Genomic DNA, 17,198 nt, shown 5'->3' with positions numbered 1-17,198 from the left:
TAATTAAATTCAACCAAAATAATAATTAAAAACCACCGCAATTCATTATTATTCAACCTTTTTAAACAATACGACCAACAATACGACCAAATCCGTTCAAACTATTAGCGATACAATAATTATAATAACGGAAATATAAATAAGGATGGGTTTCCCAACTGTTTAAATTTATTATTCGGGTAAAATTAATATTTCTAACGTCTTTTATATTATCGAGATTGTTTACTAATTGATGGTTTGTGTGTTTGCATTTTTTAAAATTAAAATAATAATTAAATATGATATTTTAAAAATAAACATATTTGCTATATATATTACAGTAGATAGGAAAAAATTATTAAATTGTAAACACAAATAATAATAATAAGTGAATTGAACCTCAAATTTTCCAATATATGATATTTATTTAAGTCATCCAATGCTAATTAAATTTATAATATTCACTTTTATTAAAATATAATTAAAATAATGGAGTATATAATTATTTGAATCTAAATATTATTAAAATTAAAAATAAAATAATATATAGCATGTACATATCTCAACCTAAGATAATAGTCACATTTATCTATCATTAATTATAAAATAATTTCTTTTTTATGATAAAAAAAAATATATCAATTTTTATAAATAATTTATTTTTTATGATGAAATAGTATTTCAATAATTTTATTAAAATTTGTCCAATCTAATATGCATTGAGACTCAGAAAATTTTTTATTACACCTAATAACCAATAACTACTCGAAAATATTTTGGCGATACAGTCTAATCTATTCAAGTTAGGGTTGTTTACTAATTGGTTGTTATTTAGAAACAATTAATAGTTAAACGTCATATATTTTTATCGAAATTGTTTACTAATTGTTTGTTTGTGTTTTTGTGTTAAAATGATAATTGAATATGATATTTTAAATAGAAACATATTTGTTATTATTTTAAAATAAAATAACATAGTTGTGATTTTAAAAAGTAAGCAGCACCTCATATTTTTCAATATATAAGAATTTTGTTTGGTTTTTATTTGAAATTTAATTTTTTTATTTAAATTTTGGTTAGATAGTATTTTGATTTAACATTTTATATGATAAAATAATATATTTTCATTAAAAATAGTACAAAGTGAATAAATAATTTTTTGTTTAAAATTAGAAAACAATTAACACACCCTATAATTATCGGATGTTAATTAAATTTAGTCATAATTTTTTATTTTAAATTATTTTTTCAATACTTTTTCATCATATTTTTTTGAAAAAATCATAATTTTTATACTTTGGTCGTATTATATATGAATAAAGTCAAAAGTAATTTGGAGTGTAAATAAATAATTTTTTATTTATTTAATTTTTTACTACTTCAAAACTCCAAAATATTTTCAAATATATTTAAGCACAATCTTATGTTTAAGAACTATTTTGGCGCTTCACAATCTTTCCGAAAGTGACAGGAAACTGATGCTAGCAATGGAAAATTTTCTTAAATACAAAAGTATTAATTCCGAAACATACTCACGAATTTTCATAAAGAAACAGAAAAATAAGTGTCAATGACAATAAAATTTTATTAAATGCACAATAATAATTCTGAAGGCCACATCACTATTTTGGTACTTTGCAATTCTTAAAAAAGTAACGAAAATAGGGATAAGTATATATATACATTTTCATTAATACAATATTCCGTTTTTTATTTCGAATTTTTAAATAGAATAATAGATTTTAAATATGAATAAATAAGTAAAAAATAAAAACAAAAATTATGATTGATAATTAATTTTATATTAATTCATATAACAAGTTTTGATATGGTATCGTGCGATACTAAATTCTAAATTTTGAATGCATGTAATAGTAGTAAGTCTTTCCAAGTTAATATTCAGTATAAGTTTACAGTGAAATCATACAAATTCGAATAATGTCACATTATGCAATCGCACACGCGAACTTTGGCATTAGAGGATTAAAATGCGATGTTTAAAGTAGTTAATTAGGAAACAATTAAGTCAATTGTGTGGTATCTATCCATTCTCACATTTGTTCTATTATATGAAGAATGCTGAATATTATTTTCATTAGTCATTCAATTTTAATACCAAGTATACTAAATTGCACTCAATCATGCGATCTAATGTAGTATTATTGATGGTAACATGTCTTTCCATGATGCTACTATAAAATATATATATATACACACTGATAAATTGTATAAACTCCAAACAATGCAATATTATGTTATTGACATGTGCGACATTCGTGTAGTATCAAAATAATGTTACTATACTAATTATGATAAAAATATGAGTTTTAGTATAGTATCAAATAACTTACCACAAAAATTTACGTCTTAATTAATGATAAATAATAAATAAAACATCGAGGGAAAATAATGTGACATTATGTTATTGACACGTGCGACTTTGATATAATATAAAAATAGTGAATTTTGACTTATAATAAGATGTGATTTAGGTGTAATATAAAATTAGTTGCGACAAAAATATTTAACGATTTACAATAAATAATAATTAAAAGATCGAGGGCAAACAATTAACATTATGTTATTGACACGTGCGATTTTAATGTAATATCAAAATAGCGACACTATACTAATTGCGACTTATTGGTGTAATATCAAATTAGTTACAATACAAATTCACAATATACTATAAATAATAAATAAAATATTGAGAGAAGTCAATGCGACATTATGTTATTGTCACGTGCGAGTTTGATGTAATATTAAAATAGTATCATAATACTAATTACGATTTATGATAAAATGTGACTTAGGTGTAAACACCAAACTAATTACGACATAAATTCACGACTTATAAAAAATAATAAATAAAATATCGAGAGGATAAAATTGTAAGTTCACTTTAGATTCTTGTCCTTTCTCCTCCAATGGCGACCACTCCCATCTCCGGCCTCCGGCGATGCAAAAATATTCACCAAACAAAAATTAACTTAAACTTTAAAACCCTAGACATCGACTGTCGCCGGTCACCACCATACATTTTTGCGCCGTTGTGGCCGCGCCACCGTGCCGGTGATGTTCATGTTTGTAACAATTAAGTAAGAAAAATATGGTGCAGTAAAAATAAATAATCGGAGCCTGCTAGGTTATTAAAAATCTTATTATATATTATTACGATGATGATGATAAGAAAACCAAACGCAAAGGGAAACAACACTAGATGATAATTTTAACTAAAAACATATAAAATAGATATGGATGGATGGATGGATTGATGGATCGATGGATGGATAGTCTTTTTCAGTTCTCGTCGTCGGCGGTGGCAGCGGAGTTGATGTTGATAGTCATGGTGTCGGCGGGGGTGGCGGCAATAGCAGCGGCGGGCTCAATCTTCTTGGGCAGGGTGTTGGGATGGTACTTGTTGTTGTGCATCCAGATCTTGAGCACCTTTCTCTTTACTCCAATCTCCTCACAGAAACGTTTCACCTCAGATTCCCCGAGCTTCTGAATTTTCCAGCCCGACCTCTCTGCAAATTCCAGCATCTTCTCTTTCTGTTCCTGAGTGAACTTGGTCCTGAACCTCTTCCTCTTCCCGGCCGGGCGGTGGTCTCCTCCGGCGGCACCACCCTCCTCCGCCTGGACCACTGTAGCCCGCGGCGGCGTGAGCTCCTCTCCCATCGCTTGATGCTGCAAGTGGATCTTCCTGTGGAAGTTCCTGTGACAGTTGCAGGCCGCACACCGGAGGGCTTCGATGGTGCCGTCCTCTCCTGCGGCGAGAAACTCGCCGCAGCCGTCTCGGGCGTACCCATCGATGGCGGCAGCGTGATTTTTCAGACACTCCATGTACCTGAACATGGTCGGCATTGTTTGGTCCCTCCTATTCCAGGCGGCGGCAGCGGAGCTGTTGCCGTTATCCTCTACAGAAACCCTAAGTTCTGCTTCCCAATTGCCGCTGAAACTCATGGAGGCAGTTGCGGAGGGGAAATGGCTAAGCGATGGAGGTGATGGTGGATGGGAAATGGCGAGGCATTGCTGCACTTAAATAGGGGGAAATAGCGAGGGGTGGGGTGGGGTGGGGTGGGAGTGGGAGTGGGTGCAATTTAAAGGGGGTTTTTTGTTTTGTAGTGCAATTACAAGGGTCGTCCAGTCCAGAGAAGACAAAGTTAACAGTTACACTCGCACAAAGAGAATACTTTTTCGTATAAATTCAAATTATTCTTTTTATTATTTTTGTCTATTTTATTTTAAATCTAAATATCTCTTTCTTATTTTAGAGAAAGTAATCATAAATTCATATCAAAATATTTTTAACTTTTATCTATATTACAAATATATACAATTATTTTTTATGTAAAATCAAAAGGCAAAAAGTATAAAAAAAATCTCTTACACTTTCTGACCAATAAAATACTTAGTAATACATAAATATTTGATATGATATTTTAAATTTTTAAAATTGATGACTATTTTTATTTGGTTAAACCGGACCGAACTTCCTTTACACTATTTTCGAGTTGTTCTTTAAATGAATTCAACTAAAATCTGAAAAACCACCTTAATTCATTATTATTCAACCTTTTAATTAAAATTATTTACACCGAGCTAATAACCGATAACTACTTACCGTACTGTTTCACCATACGACCTAATCTATTCAAAATATTGGAAAATTATATTAATTAAAATAATCGAAACATAAATAGAGATTGAGTTTCTTAACTATTTGCATTTATTAACCTGACACAATTAATACTTTAGACGTTGTATATTGTTCGAGGGGTTAAAGTATGAATAATAAAATTGTGGGTGAAGAGAATTATTTACTATAAAAATTATGTATAAGTGTAATAGACCAAAAAAAATTGACAGATGGTTTGTAAAATAAAATAATATGTAACATGAATATATCTAAAGGCAATATAATATTCACATTCATGTATCATTAGTTATAAAAGATTCTATATGCATTCACTAAATTTGTGTGATAAAATTAGGGTTTGATTGATTTTGATTTATAATTGGAATTTTAATTTGAATAGTATGTTGGTTTAGTATTATAGTTTGAGGGTTTTTTTTTTTTTTTTTTTTTTTTCTTATTTGGGTATCTGAAATTGTGTCATAGTGTTGTTTTGCTTGAATTAGTGATTTTCTTAATGAAAGAATAGAGCATATATTTTTTACATTTATTTTTTGCATATTAAATTTATAATATTAATTATTATATCAAAACATATTATAAATAAAAAAATGTGTCAATACTTCTATTAATATCTTATAAAATAAATATAATGACATTTTTTTAATAAATTATACAAATATAAATATATTTTAAATGTTAATTACAATTACAACAAAAGATAAGTGTAAACCTTAGAGCGGGATGAATGAGGTATTTTTTATTCATATTTATCAACAATCTTGTCAATTGATATTATTGGATGAATAAACATGTTTAAATATTATTTTGATATAATATTTTATAAAATAATATATCTTTTATTGAAAATCGTAAATAATAAATAGTGGTAATATTGATTTGAAACAAAAACCAAACACACCATAATATTTCAATAAATATGAAGCTAAGTATCGATTTTTATAAATAATTTTTAAGCAATTGCTATTTTTTTCCAATCAATTGCATAGCAGGTTTGTTTGTCACAATTTTTATAATGTTTTTTTTTTTAATATACATATTTTGTCCTTTTACAAAAAGTAAGGTTCAATATAAAATATTCTTTTCTATATTACCGAAATAATTCTTTATACTTTATATAAAAAAAAAAAATTAAAATCAAAACACTAAACAAATAAACATGTTTTTATTTAAAATACTTTCTTCAATAATTATTTTAACCAAAAATATACAAACACACAAACAAACAATTAGTAAACAATCTCAATAAAATGTCTAGACTATTAATTGTATCTTAATAATAAATTTAGATACTTAAGAAACCAAATCATACATATTTCAATTGTTATAATTAATGTACCTTTTTAATATTTTGAACAGCATAGGTTGTATCTTCAAAAAAGTATTTTATTATTGGTATTAGGTGTAAAAAAAAAATTAATTAAAAAGTTAAATAATAATGAATTAAGGTGGTTTTTAAAATTTTTTGGTTGAAATTAATTTATAAAAAAAAAAAAAAAAAAAAAAAAAAAAAAAAAAAACCTCAAACAAGGGAGAATAGTTGGTCGGTATTCTCATCTTCTTATTTTTTTATATTTTTTAAATTTTTTATATTTATTTTATTTTCTGAAATAATTTTGGATGCATATTTAATTGGATAAGTTTGTATAATATTCTTTGTCTTAATAAAAAGTATCATTTTTAACCATTTTGTTTGCGACACTTAAAATATCTCTTTTATATTAGAATTAAAGTGATTGCATATTAATACAAAGATACTTTTAATTTTTAAAGATGAATTACAAATATACATAAAATACAGAAAATAAAAATATAAAAAATCATTTTATATGTTTTTATTAACCAATAAAATACTACTACCTCCGATCCACCACAATCTATCTGTTTACTTTTTGCATGTTAATTTTTGAATATTAATTATTATATCAAAATATAGTACAAATCAAGGAAAAACGACAAAAATATTTCTATTGGTATTTTATAATACTAATGTAATGACATTTGTACAAAAAATTATACAAATATAAAGATATTTTTAATGTTAAAAACAATGACGCCAAATACAAACGGATAAATTGATAGTGAACGGAGGTAGTAGTATTTTTTAATCTAGTATAAAAGATATATGGGTCTGATGGAGGGAACATTAATTAAATATTATTTTATCATAGTAAAAAAAATTTATTTATAAAATACTTACTTTAACCTAAAAAAGTAAAATACAAAAACAAACAATTAGTAAACAACCTTAATTAGAGTAATAAAATTTAAACAGTTAAGAAATTCTCTATGTATATTTTGGTTATTACAATTAATTTAACTTTTCAATATTGTGAATAGATTAGGTCGTATCATCAAAAATTATTTTGAATAGTTATAGGTTATTAGGTGTAAAAAAAAATAAAATAAAATAAAAAGTTGAATAATGATAAAGTGTTTTTCTCTAAAAAGAAAAATTGGTTGAATTTAATCAAAGAAAAACTAAAAAATTATTAAAAGAAATAAGGTCTTGTTTGGATTTCGTTCGAGTTGGTTCGGTGGTAAAGGAATAGTAATATGTAAAATAATTTAGGTTGTGTTTTTTTTGTGAGATTTAAACAGGTTTTTTCTATTTAGATTCTATTTTTCTTCCAAAAATATCAAATATAAATAATTATTTTATTTTATATTATACTCAAATTTATTTTATATTCAAAACATTACATCAACCTCTATTTATATTACATCAAACAACTATTCAAATTTAATTTTTTATTATTCAAAAATTCAAACCTAAAACTAAAAAATCCACAAACAAACACAGCTTTTGATAGGATGCTTGAAATAGAAAATATTTGTTTAAATAATACTTAAATCATAAAATAATAATTTAATATTATACTTTTGAGAAAAAATATATATAAAAAAAATAAATAGTCCAAAACTTTAACCAAGACTCCAAATAAAGAAAGAAAAATCAAAATTATTTAGACACATACTCTCTCCGTCCCATAAATATAGTCTTAATTGGGATGTACACGAGATTCAAAGAATATTAATATTATATTGGTAGTCGGTAAAAAGTATAGATAAAAATGTATTAATGTAAAAAGTAGTGACAACTGTATAATAAAATGAAAAAATAGAGGTAATTTTACGGTGATATGATTATTTATGAAAATAAGATTATTATTTTAAAATAAATAAAAATAATAAGCAAAACTATTATATTAGAAGAGAAGGAGTATTTGAGATTGAAAATATCAAAATTAAGTAAATAATCAACCCTTACGTAGAATAAATAATATTGATACGCTATTTTCATTGAACTACATATTACAAATGAAAAAGAAAAAACACTGCAAATAAATAAAAAGACACGTATGCATGTGTTCAGTGTGCCTTTTGGTTTACTAGGGAATAGCAAAATCACCGTCAGCTGTGGCCGTTACTCTCTGCACAACAGTAATAAATGAGTGAAACCACCATCTTGTTTTGCCACCTAAAAAAAATTAAATATTACCATTATCATAATTAAAAATAGCATACTTTCTTCAATCTCATATTTATCTATTCATTTGTTTTTTATACAAAATTTTAAAAATATTAATATTATATTAAAATATAAATAAAAATAAAAGTAAAATAACTAAATTACATTTTATTAGTATTGTATCGTACAAAGATAATATTATTATATAATATATTGTAAATTAAAAATATATTTGTAATATTAGATAGATAGTATAATTAGTAAAAAAATAAATATTATATTATAGATCAGACAAAAAAAAATAGATTACTAATAGATATGTATTTGTAAATTACATATAAAAAAATAAAATCAAATTCAGTGTATTTCAAAAAAAAAAAAAAAAAAAACAGTCCTAAAACAGTTGACGGCCTGACAGCCTGTGCACCCGCCCTCGCCCTCACCCCCACCCAACCCTACCCCACTCCACCCCACCCCACCCCTACCCTTACCTCTCTATTTAAGAGTGGAGCAACGCGTCGCCGTTTCCCCACAACTCTTCCATGAGCTTAAGCGGCAACAGGGAGGAAGAAATTAGGGTTTCGGGAGACGATAACGGCAACAGCTCCGCCGTCGCCGCCGCCAGGAATAGGAGGGACCCGACAATGCCGACGATGTTCAGGTACATGGAGTGTCTGAAGAATCACGCTGCCGCCCTCGGCGGGAACGCCCGAGACGGCTGCGGCGAGTTTCTCCCCGCCGGAGAAGACGGCACCATCGAAGCCCTCCGGTGCGCGGCCTGCAACTGTCACCGGAATTTCCACCGGAAGATTCACTTGCAGCATCAGGCCATGGGAGAGGAGCTCACGCCGCTGCGGGCTATCCAGGCGGAGGAGGGTGGCGCCGCCGGAGGAGACCACCGCCCGGCGGGGAAGAGGAAGAGGTTCCGGACGAAGTTCACTCAGGAACAGAAAGAGAAGATGCAGGAATTCGCGGAGAGGTCGGGCTGGAGGATTCAGAAGCTCGGGGAGTCCGAGGTTAAGCGATTCTGTCAGGAAATTGGAGTGAAGAGAAAGGTGCTGAAAGTTTGGATGCACAATAATAAGTACCATAACTGCACCCTCCCCGCCGCCAACAAGACAGAGCCCGCCGCCGCTACCGCTGCCACTACCGCCGCCGCCGCTGCCGACACCATGACTATTAACATCAACGCCGCTGCCACCGCCGATGACGAGAGCTGAAGAAGACTGTCCTTCCTTCCATCCATAAATCCATCCATCCATCTATATCTATCAATTTCTATTTATATATATGTATGTATTATTACATGATATACAATGTCGTGTAATAAAATCTATCATCTGCAGTTGTTTTCCTTGGCGTTTCGTTTTCTTTTCATCACCGGAAAGTTCTCCTTAATTTATTTTAATAATTGTATTTGTATTTAATTCTGTCACGTTTTTCTTACTTAATTGTTACAAACATGAACATTACTGGCGCCGCGGCACGACACACCGCGGCCACAACGGCACAAATGCATGGTGGTGGCGGCCCGGGCGGCGACAGTCGATGCTAGGGTTTTAAAGATTTAGTTAATTTTGTTTGCTGAATTTTTTTTCCATTGCGGGAGATGGAAATGTCCCCTATTGGAGGAGAATGAACAAGAATCTAAAGTAAAATTACAATTTTATTCTTTGGATATTTTATTTATTAATCTACCGTGAAATTGTATCATAACTAATTTGATATTACATTAAAATCGTATTTTATAATAAATTGTAATTACAATAGTAACTATTTTAAAATTACATCAATTAAAGTTGACGTGTCAATAACATACTATTACATTATTTCCTCTCCACATTTCATTTATTATTTATCACTAAATCGTAAAATTGTGTAGCAGCTAATTTGGTATTACACAAAATCGCATATTTTATCGCAAGTCACAATTAGTAGTAATGTTATTTTGAAAGTACACAAAAATCACATGTGTCGATGACGTAATGTCGCATGCATTCTTTCCCCGATGTTTTATTTTTTATTTATCATTAAATCGTAAATTTTTGTTGTAACTATTTGATATTATGCCAAAATTGCTCGTATTTCATCATTAGTCGTAATTAGTATAGTAACGCTAGCTATTTTGATACAACACATGTCGTATGTGTGAAGTAATATAATGTTGCATTGTTTGGAGTTTATACAATTTATCAATGTGTATATATATATATTTTTTCTAGTAGTAACATGGAAAGACACGTTACTTTCAATAATACTACATTTTATTGCGAACGAATTATAAAATTAATTGCACATAATAATATGTTTATGCAAATACAAAATTGGATATTGCATACACGATTATATCTATGGTTAAAAAAAAAACACACACTAATGTTAAACACTTTAGAAGATGAAAAATATGCACGAGACTTTGATACTATTGCAAGACCTTTGTGTTTTATTGTAAACACACACATAAATTATTAATTATTTTTTAAATATTATATATAATATACTCCTTCAACTCTAACTTAATGTATTTTTTTATTATTATTTTCGTCTAGTTCATTCAAAATTATTTGTTTTATCGTAAAATTAATCTATATACAAATACCAAAATATTTATTTTTTTGTACTTATAAGAACAAGAATATTAAAACTATTTTACATACTTCTACTTACTAATAAAATATTATTATTTTTAAATTAATTAAAAAATAAAATGATACATTCGATAAGGAAGGAGGAAAGTACATTTTTTGTTTACTTATTCATATTTAAAATCTATTATTTTATTTTAAAAAAATTAAATTAAAAAGGGAAAATTGTATTAATGAAAATGTAAATATATAGTTATCCCCATCTTCGTTACTTTTGAAGAATTGCAAAGCACCGAAATAGTGATGTGGCCTTTGAAGTATTTATTGTGCATTTAATACATTTTTCTGACACTAGTTTTTCTGTTTCTTTATGAAAAATCGTGAGTAGATTTCACATTAATACTTTTGCATTTAATAAAGTTTTCCATTGCCAACATTAGTTTCCTGTCACTTTCGGAAATATTGTAAAGCTCCAAAATGGTCAAAGAGGCTGTGTAATTTAAGCATGTCTTGTAATTAGGATTGTATTTAGATATGTTTTAAATTAATTATTCGGCCTACACGCTTTTAAATAAATTAATACTATTATTTTCTTTTATAAAATATTATATCATAATATTATTTAAATCAAAATTTTAATCTTAAAAGCAAAACCAAGCAAACCCTACAAACTAATGTAATGTCAATAGATGTGGATGTAATAGTTTCTATAAAATAGGCATAGGACAGAACATATACTTTTAAAATACAATTGATAAAAATTATATGTAAATAAAATTAAATATTTTAAATAAGAAAGATTGAAGGAATTAGACGGTTTATAAAACTACAAAGAAGTCTGAAGTTGTTTTAAAAGTACGAAAGATTTGACACAATTTCATCGAATAAGTGAATTTGGTGCAATTTTGTTTTTTTGTTTTTTTTTTTATTGCACTCCTAAAAATAGAGACATTAATATATAAATAGAGTAATAAACAGTTCAAAAAATTATATTAAAAACATCATTTACTCAAGAAAAAATTATAAATACAATATATGTAAATTAAAATTGAAAAAAGTTTCTTATTTATTTTTTTCATATATGTAGGTCTTTTAATTCTTCTTATACATGTATGAAAAAATAATAATAAATAATCAAATACAATAATAACTTATAGTATAAAATATAATATACTATTAAAAAATATATATGATAGCAGTCAAATATTTAATTTAAAAAAAAAAAAAAATCTAACAAATATCTACTATTTGAAAGAGAAGTTTCAATATTCATTTGATTTAGTTTATCCTAAAGATCTTTAGCAATTCATACACAAATATTTTTGAATGACATGATAGGCAAGAGTTTTTTTTTTCTTTTTTTTTTTTAATTCATCCAACTCAATCTTCTTCTATTTTAATTGCTTTTATTAATTTGAGTTACTAAAATAATTCGCATAGGTCGTAGTGTTTCTTTTTGCCCCTTGTGTGTATTTACAGCATATTGTGCTTGTCAATGGTTATTTGAGTTTAATCTTCAGTTAGGTAAGGGCTGGTGTGTTTGGATCGAAATTGTTGCTTGTAGGATGGTTTATTCGTATTTGGATAAATCTAGGGTTGACCCCTTTTCAAATAACCTTATTTTGTTGTTTTAGGTTTATATATATACAAGTTCTTTTTTTTTTGTTATAACTTTACTTTTCTTGATTGTTTTGCGTAAATCGAAAAGCATTGTAACAAAGTTTCGATCCTTCTAAAACATAACAATTTGATTGTAATTCCTTGAAATTGTGACAACTTTAATTTAGGTTAACTCAAATCGATTGCATAATTAAGTTACAGAGAAGATTTCCCCAGGTGGAGGTCTCCTCCCACGGCCTTCTCGTCCAAGAAAATCCTGCGATGGAAGCTCCGGTGACAGTTACAGCGCTTGCACCTGAGGCCGTCTTCTCCGGCGGGGAGAAACTCTTTGCAGCCGTCTTGGACGTTCCCGCCGAGGGCGACGGCATGATTCTTCAGACAATTCATGTACTTGACCGTCGTCGCCATTGTCTCGGAGCTCTTGCCGTTATCGTCTCTCGATCGAAACCCTAATTTCTTTCTCCCCAATTGCCACTGAAGCTTGTGAGGAAATGGCGAGGCAGACCTGGGCTCTTATATAGAGAGGGACGCGGGTGGTGGGGGTGGGGTAGGGGTAGGGGGTAGGGTGGGGTGCAATTACAAAAAAGGCCTGTGGGGCCGTCCACTGTTTTATGGCAGTGTTTGTTTCCGATTTTTTTTTTTTTTTTCTATTTTAGTTTGCGTAGAGTTTGAATTTTGAATTGAGATTTGAATAGTAAAAAATTTGAATTTGAATAGTGTTATAATATGATATAAGTATGTAATGATGTGATATTTTGAATGTAAAATTGATTTTTAGTATAATATAAAAATAAAAAAATAAGTGTTTGATTTGATATTTTTGGGAGAAAAAATTATGTATGAATAGTATAAATCCATACAAATTCTTCAAACAAATACACCCTTTATGAATTTAGTTTCTCATGTTTTGAAATATATATAATTTGAATTTTTATTTTTCTAATGAAAATATAAATAGATATTTGATATAATATTTGAAATTATAAAAAAAAAAAACATTTTAAAAAACTTTATTTATTTATTTTTGTGGCGAAAGGAGGTGAGTTTTAAGTACATTGTGGTTGTGTAAAAGAATCTATTTATTACTGTGCAATGTGTAACGGCGCAAAAAAGATGTCAGTTTCAACTATTACTAGTTGTGCAATAAATAACGGCGTAAAATGGGGTTTACTGACTGTGCAATGAGTAACGGCGCAAAATTAGGTCAATTTCAACTAAGTAACGGCCACAGCCGCAGGTGGTTTTACTATTCTTTAATCACCAAACCACTTCCGAACACCATCCAAACAAGATTTTCTTTCTTAAATTATTTTTTAATTTTTCTTTTATTAAATTCAACTAAAAAAAAAAAAACACCTTAATTCATTATTATTCAACCCTTTAATTAAAATTTATTAACACCTAATAACCAATAACTACGCGAAATAAGTTTTGACAATAGGACTTATTGTGTGCTCTAGATATTGACGAGATACTTTAATTAAAAAAATTGAATTATAATTAGAAATTGAGTTTCTAACTTTTTTAAATTTATTATTCAGATACAATTAATACTTTAGACATCGTTTATTTTATCGAGGTTGTTTACTAATTGTTTGTTCGTACTCATTTTACTATTCTTTAACCACCAAACCACTCACAACAACATCCAAACAAGACCTTCTTTCTTTGAAATTTTTTAGTTTTTTATTTTTTTTCAATTAAATTCAACCAAAATTTTAAATTTTAAAATTTAAAATAAAAACCACCTTATTCATCATTATTCAACATTTTAATTAAAATTTTCTTACACCTAATTAATAACCAGTAACTATGCGGCGGATTTCTTAACGGTTTAAATTTATTAATTGGATACACTTAATACTTTAGACATAGTTAGTTTATCAAGATTCTTTACTAATTATTTATTTATGTGTATTTAATATTCTTTAACCACCAAATCATTTTCAAACAACATCCTAACAAGACTTTCTTTCTTTAATATTTTTTTTTGTTTGTTTTTCTTTAATTAAATTCAACCAATTTTAAAATAATAAAAAAAAAACGGCCTTAATTCATTATTATTCAACATTTTAATTAAAATTTTCCTACACCTAACAACCAATAAAAATGTATGAGTATTTAAGTCATTTTAGATATTATCGCCTTCATATTGTTCTAGATATTATCACCCTCTAATCGTTCTAAATATTATTGTTTTCTAGATATTATCGCCCTCAAATCGTTCTAAATATTATCGCTTTTTAGATATTATCGTCTATAATTCACTTAACGTCAGTCATTCAAGCCTTTACAAATATTGTCGTCCTGACACAACCCACTTTATATCGGTAATTTGTGTTATTCTAGATATTATCGCTTTCGCATAATCCACGTCACATCACTAAATTAAGGGCATGGATTAGCTGTTGATCCGATCAAGTCAACGTTGATTTGACCGGATCAGCATATGCTATAGGGGTGACCGCGTATATTTATACATATTGAGCATATTTATAATATAATATATTATATTATAACTCAATATATGCTATCTTACAACATAATATATTGAGATATGTATAAATATACCCTAGTCATCCCTGTAGCATATGTTGCCGGTCAAATCAGTACTATGTTGACTTGACCGGATCAGCAGCTAATTATACCCTTAATTTATTAATGTGACGTAGATTATGCGAAAGCGATAATATCTAGAGTAACATAAACCAATATAAAGTGGGTTATACCAGGGCGAGAATATCTATAAAGGCTTAAATAACTAACGTTAAGTGAGTTATGGATGATAATATCTAAAAAACGATAATATTTAGAACGACTCGAGGGCGATAATATCTAGAAAGCGATAATATTTAGTATAAATATATATTGGTTATCCCTATATCAAATATTTAAATTGTACTTTTATTTCTATCATATTATCGGAACTTAGATGTTGAATTTTTAATTTTTTTTTTATAATGTGAAAATTTGCAGTCACTACCATTTGAATACATTTTTAATAAATTCACGATCGAACCTAATAATTTGCAAACTATGTCAGATAAGATAAACTCGGGGGAAACACCATTTGTGTCCCATGTAGTTTTGATATTCTACTTAGGTAGTCAACTTTCTACTATAGTTAAAAATTAGTTTTGCAAATAAGTCTCCTAATTCTCATTTATTATGATTTATGAACTTGGAAGTGTTTTTGGCTAATGCCTTATGCTTAGTAAATCTCTTGAAACTGATTTTATAACAAAATACCAGGAAAAAAACAAATGTTGTTTTGTTTAAATTCTCCTAATCAAGGTTCTTTCATTGTTTTTGCAAATGATTTATATACAAAAGTAAACATAGTCTTTGTCAAAAAAATGGTTTGGTGTATAGAAGGTTAATTCGGATGATCATATCAAAAATTTATCAAGACCACACTAAAAAAGTAGTGTAAGCATCATTGTTAGTATGACATTTTTTCTACAATGTATAAAAAGATCTATAAGACCCTGTACAAATATATGTGTCGTCAGTCATCGGAAGATGAATATAAAATATTCTATTCTCTCCGCTACAGATGACTCTTTTTTTTTTTTTTCATACACAAAAGATAATCCATTTCTATTTTTAGTAAATCAAATTTAATTAAATTTCTAACATACTTCTTTGCAAACGATATTTATATTACATATATTTTATTGAAATATAATATTAAAAATATTTAAACACATATTTTAAATTCTTTTAATCATTAAATAACTAATTTCATATCTAAATAATTAATCAATACATCGTAAATTCGCTCCATCTTTTCACGGAAGTATTATTATATGTTAATATATAAATTTAATATGAACAAGGCCCACTAAAATTGGGCGTGGCTACATTACATTATTTTGGGCTTGTTTAGACCAGTACATTTAAATCGGCCAACCATTTGTGAATTAAAGTTTGGAATAGGATTGACAAGCGACAATAGTGAGAATTTAAATTAAAATAAAAAATTTGATAATATAAATAATAATTTTTTTGGTCTGTTAAATTTTTTTTAATTTTTTTAATTCATCCATTAAACTTTCTTTATTCCTAATTTTAATAACATCAATGATATTTAATTATTATTTATTTATCTATTATTTATTTACAACACATATCATTATTTTTGTTACATTCTTTTTATTTTTTAATTTAATTAAATTTTTAGAAGTATCTTTAATCATTTTTTATTTTTATTGTTTTTTTTAAATAAAATATTTATTTTTTAAATTTTCATACGGGCCTTAAATATTCTAATTTTATTGAATTAATTTAATATTTTTTTGAATCAAAAACAGTGCTATACGATATTAAATAAAAATAAAATACTACATTCTTAAAATATTATTGTTTGGAGAGAGAATAAAAGATGAATAGTATGAAATTGACAGGAGTCAAATTTTCAAACAAATGGATAAATTATTGTGTTTTAAAAATATTTTCATAATATATAACTTTTAAATAATTTACTTTACATTAAAGAAAAGAAATACTATTTCGGTGTGTTTGTTTGGGGGTTTGGATTTTGAGTTGGAATTTGAATAGTAAAAATTTTGAATTTGAATAGTTATATGATGTGATATAAATAAGTGTTGACGTGATGTTTTGAATGTAAAATTGATTTTTTAGTATAATATAAAAAATAAAAAATATTTGTTTGATTTGATGTTTTTTGGGAAAAAAATGGGATGAACAGCCTCGAACAAACACACCCTTTCTATAATTTTTACTATATAAAAAATAATGTCATAAAAAACAAATAAATTTAAAGATAATTTCTTTGTATAATTTTACGTATTATTTATTTATAAAATACTAGTAAAATTAAATAAATAAATAGTGAAATAAATATAAATTTTTTAATAAAATA

The 17,198-nt window shown here is 27.3% G+C and overlaps 1 protein-coding gene and 1 pseudogene across 1 annotated transcript; one reads left to right on the top strand and one right to left on the bottom strand.

Annotated features, from left to right (window-relative positions):
• Window positions 1-3,279: 3,279 nt before the first annotated feature.
• Window positions 3,280-4,619, bottom strand: LOC127258032 (zinc-finger homeodomain protein 1-like; annotated as a pseudogene).
• A 4,031-nt stretch (window positions 4,620-8,650) lies between these two features.
• On the top strand, window positions 8,651-9,328 carry LOC127258031 (zinc-finger homeodomain protein 10-like). The gene has a single exon (XM_051284671.1). It carries the CDS (start codon window positions 8,651-8,653, stop codon window positions 9,326-9,328), a length of 678 nt encoding a protein of 225 aa, XP_051140628.1.
• The last annotated feature ends 7,870 nt before the right edge of the window (window positions 9,329-17,198 follow it).

This window comes from Andrographis paniculata, unplaced genomic scaffold (assembly GCF_009805555.1).
Source record: "Andrographis paniculata isolate CXL003 unplaced genomic scaffold, ASM980555v1 Contig59END, whole genome shotgun sequence".
Classification (NCBI taxonomy): domain Eukaryota; kingdom Viridiplantae; phylum Streptophyta; class Magnoliopsida; order Lamiales; family Acanthaceae; genus Andrographis; species Andrographis paniculata.
This window is presented reverse-complemented; position numbering and strand designations above follow the sequence as displayed.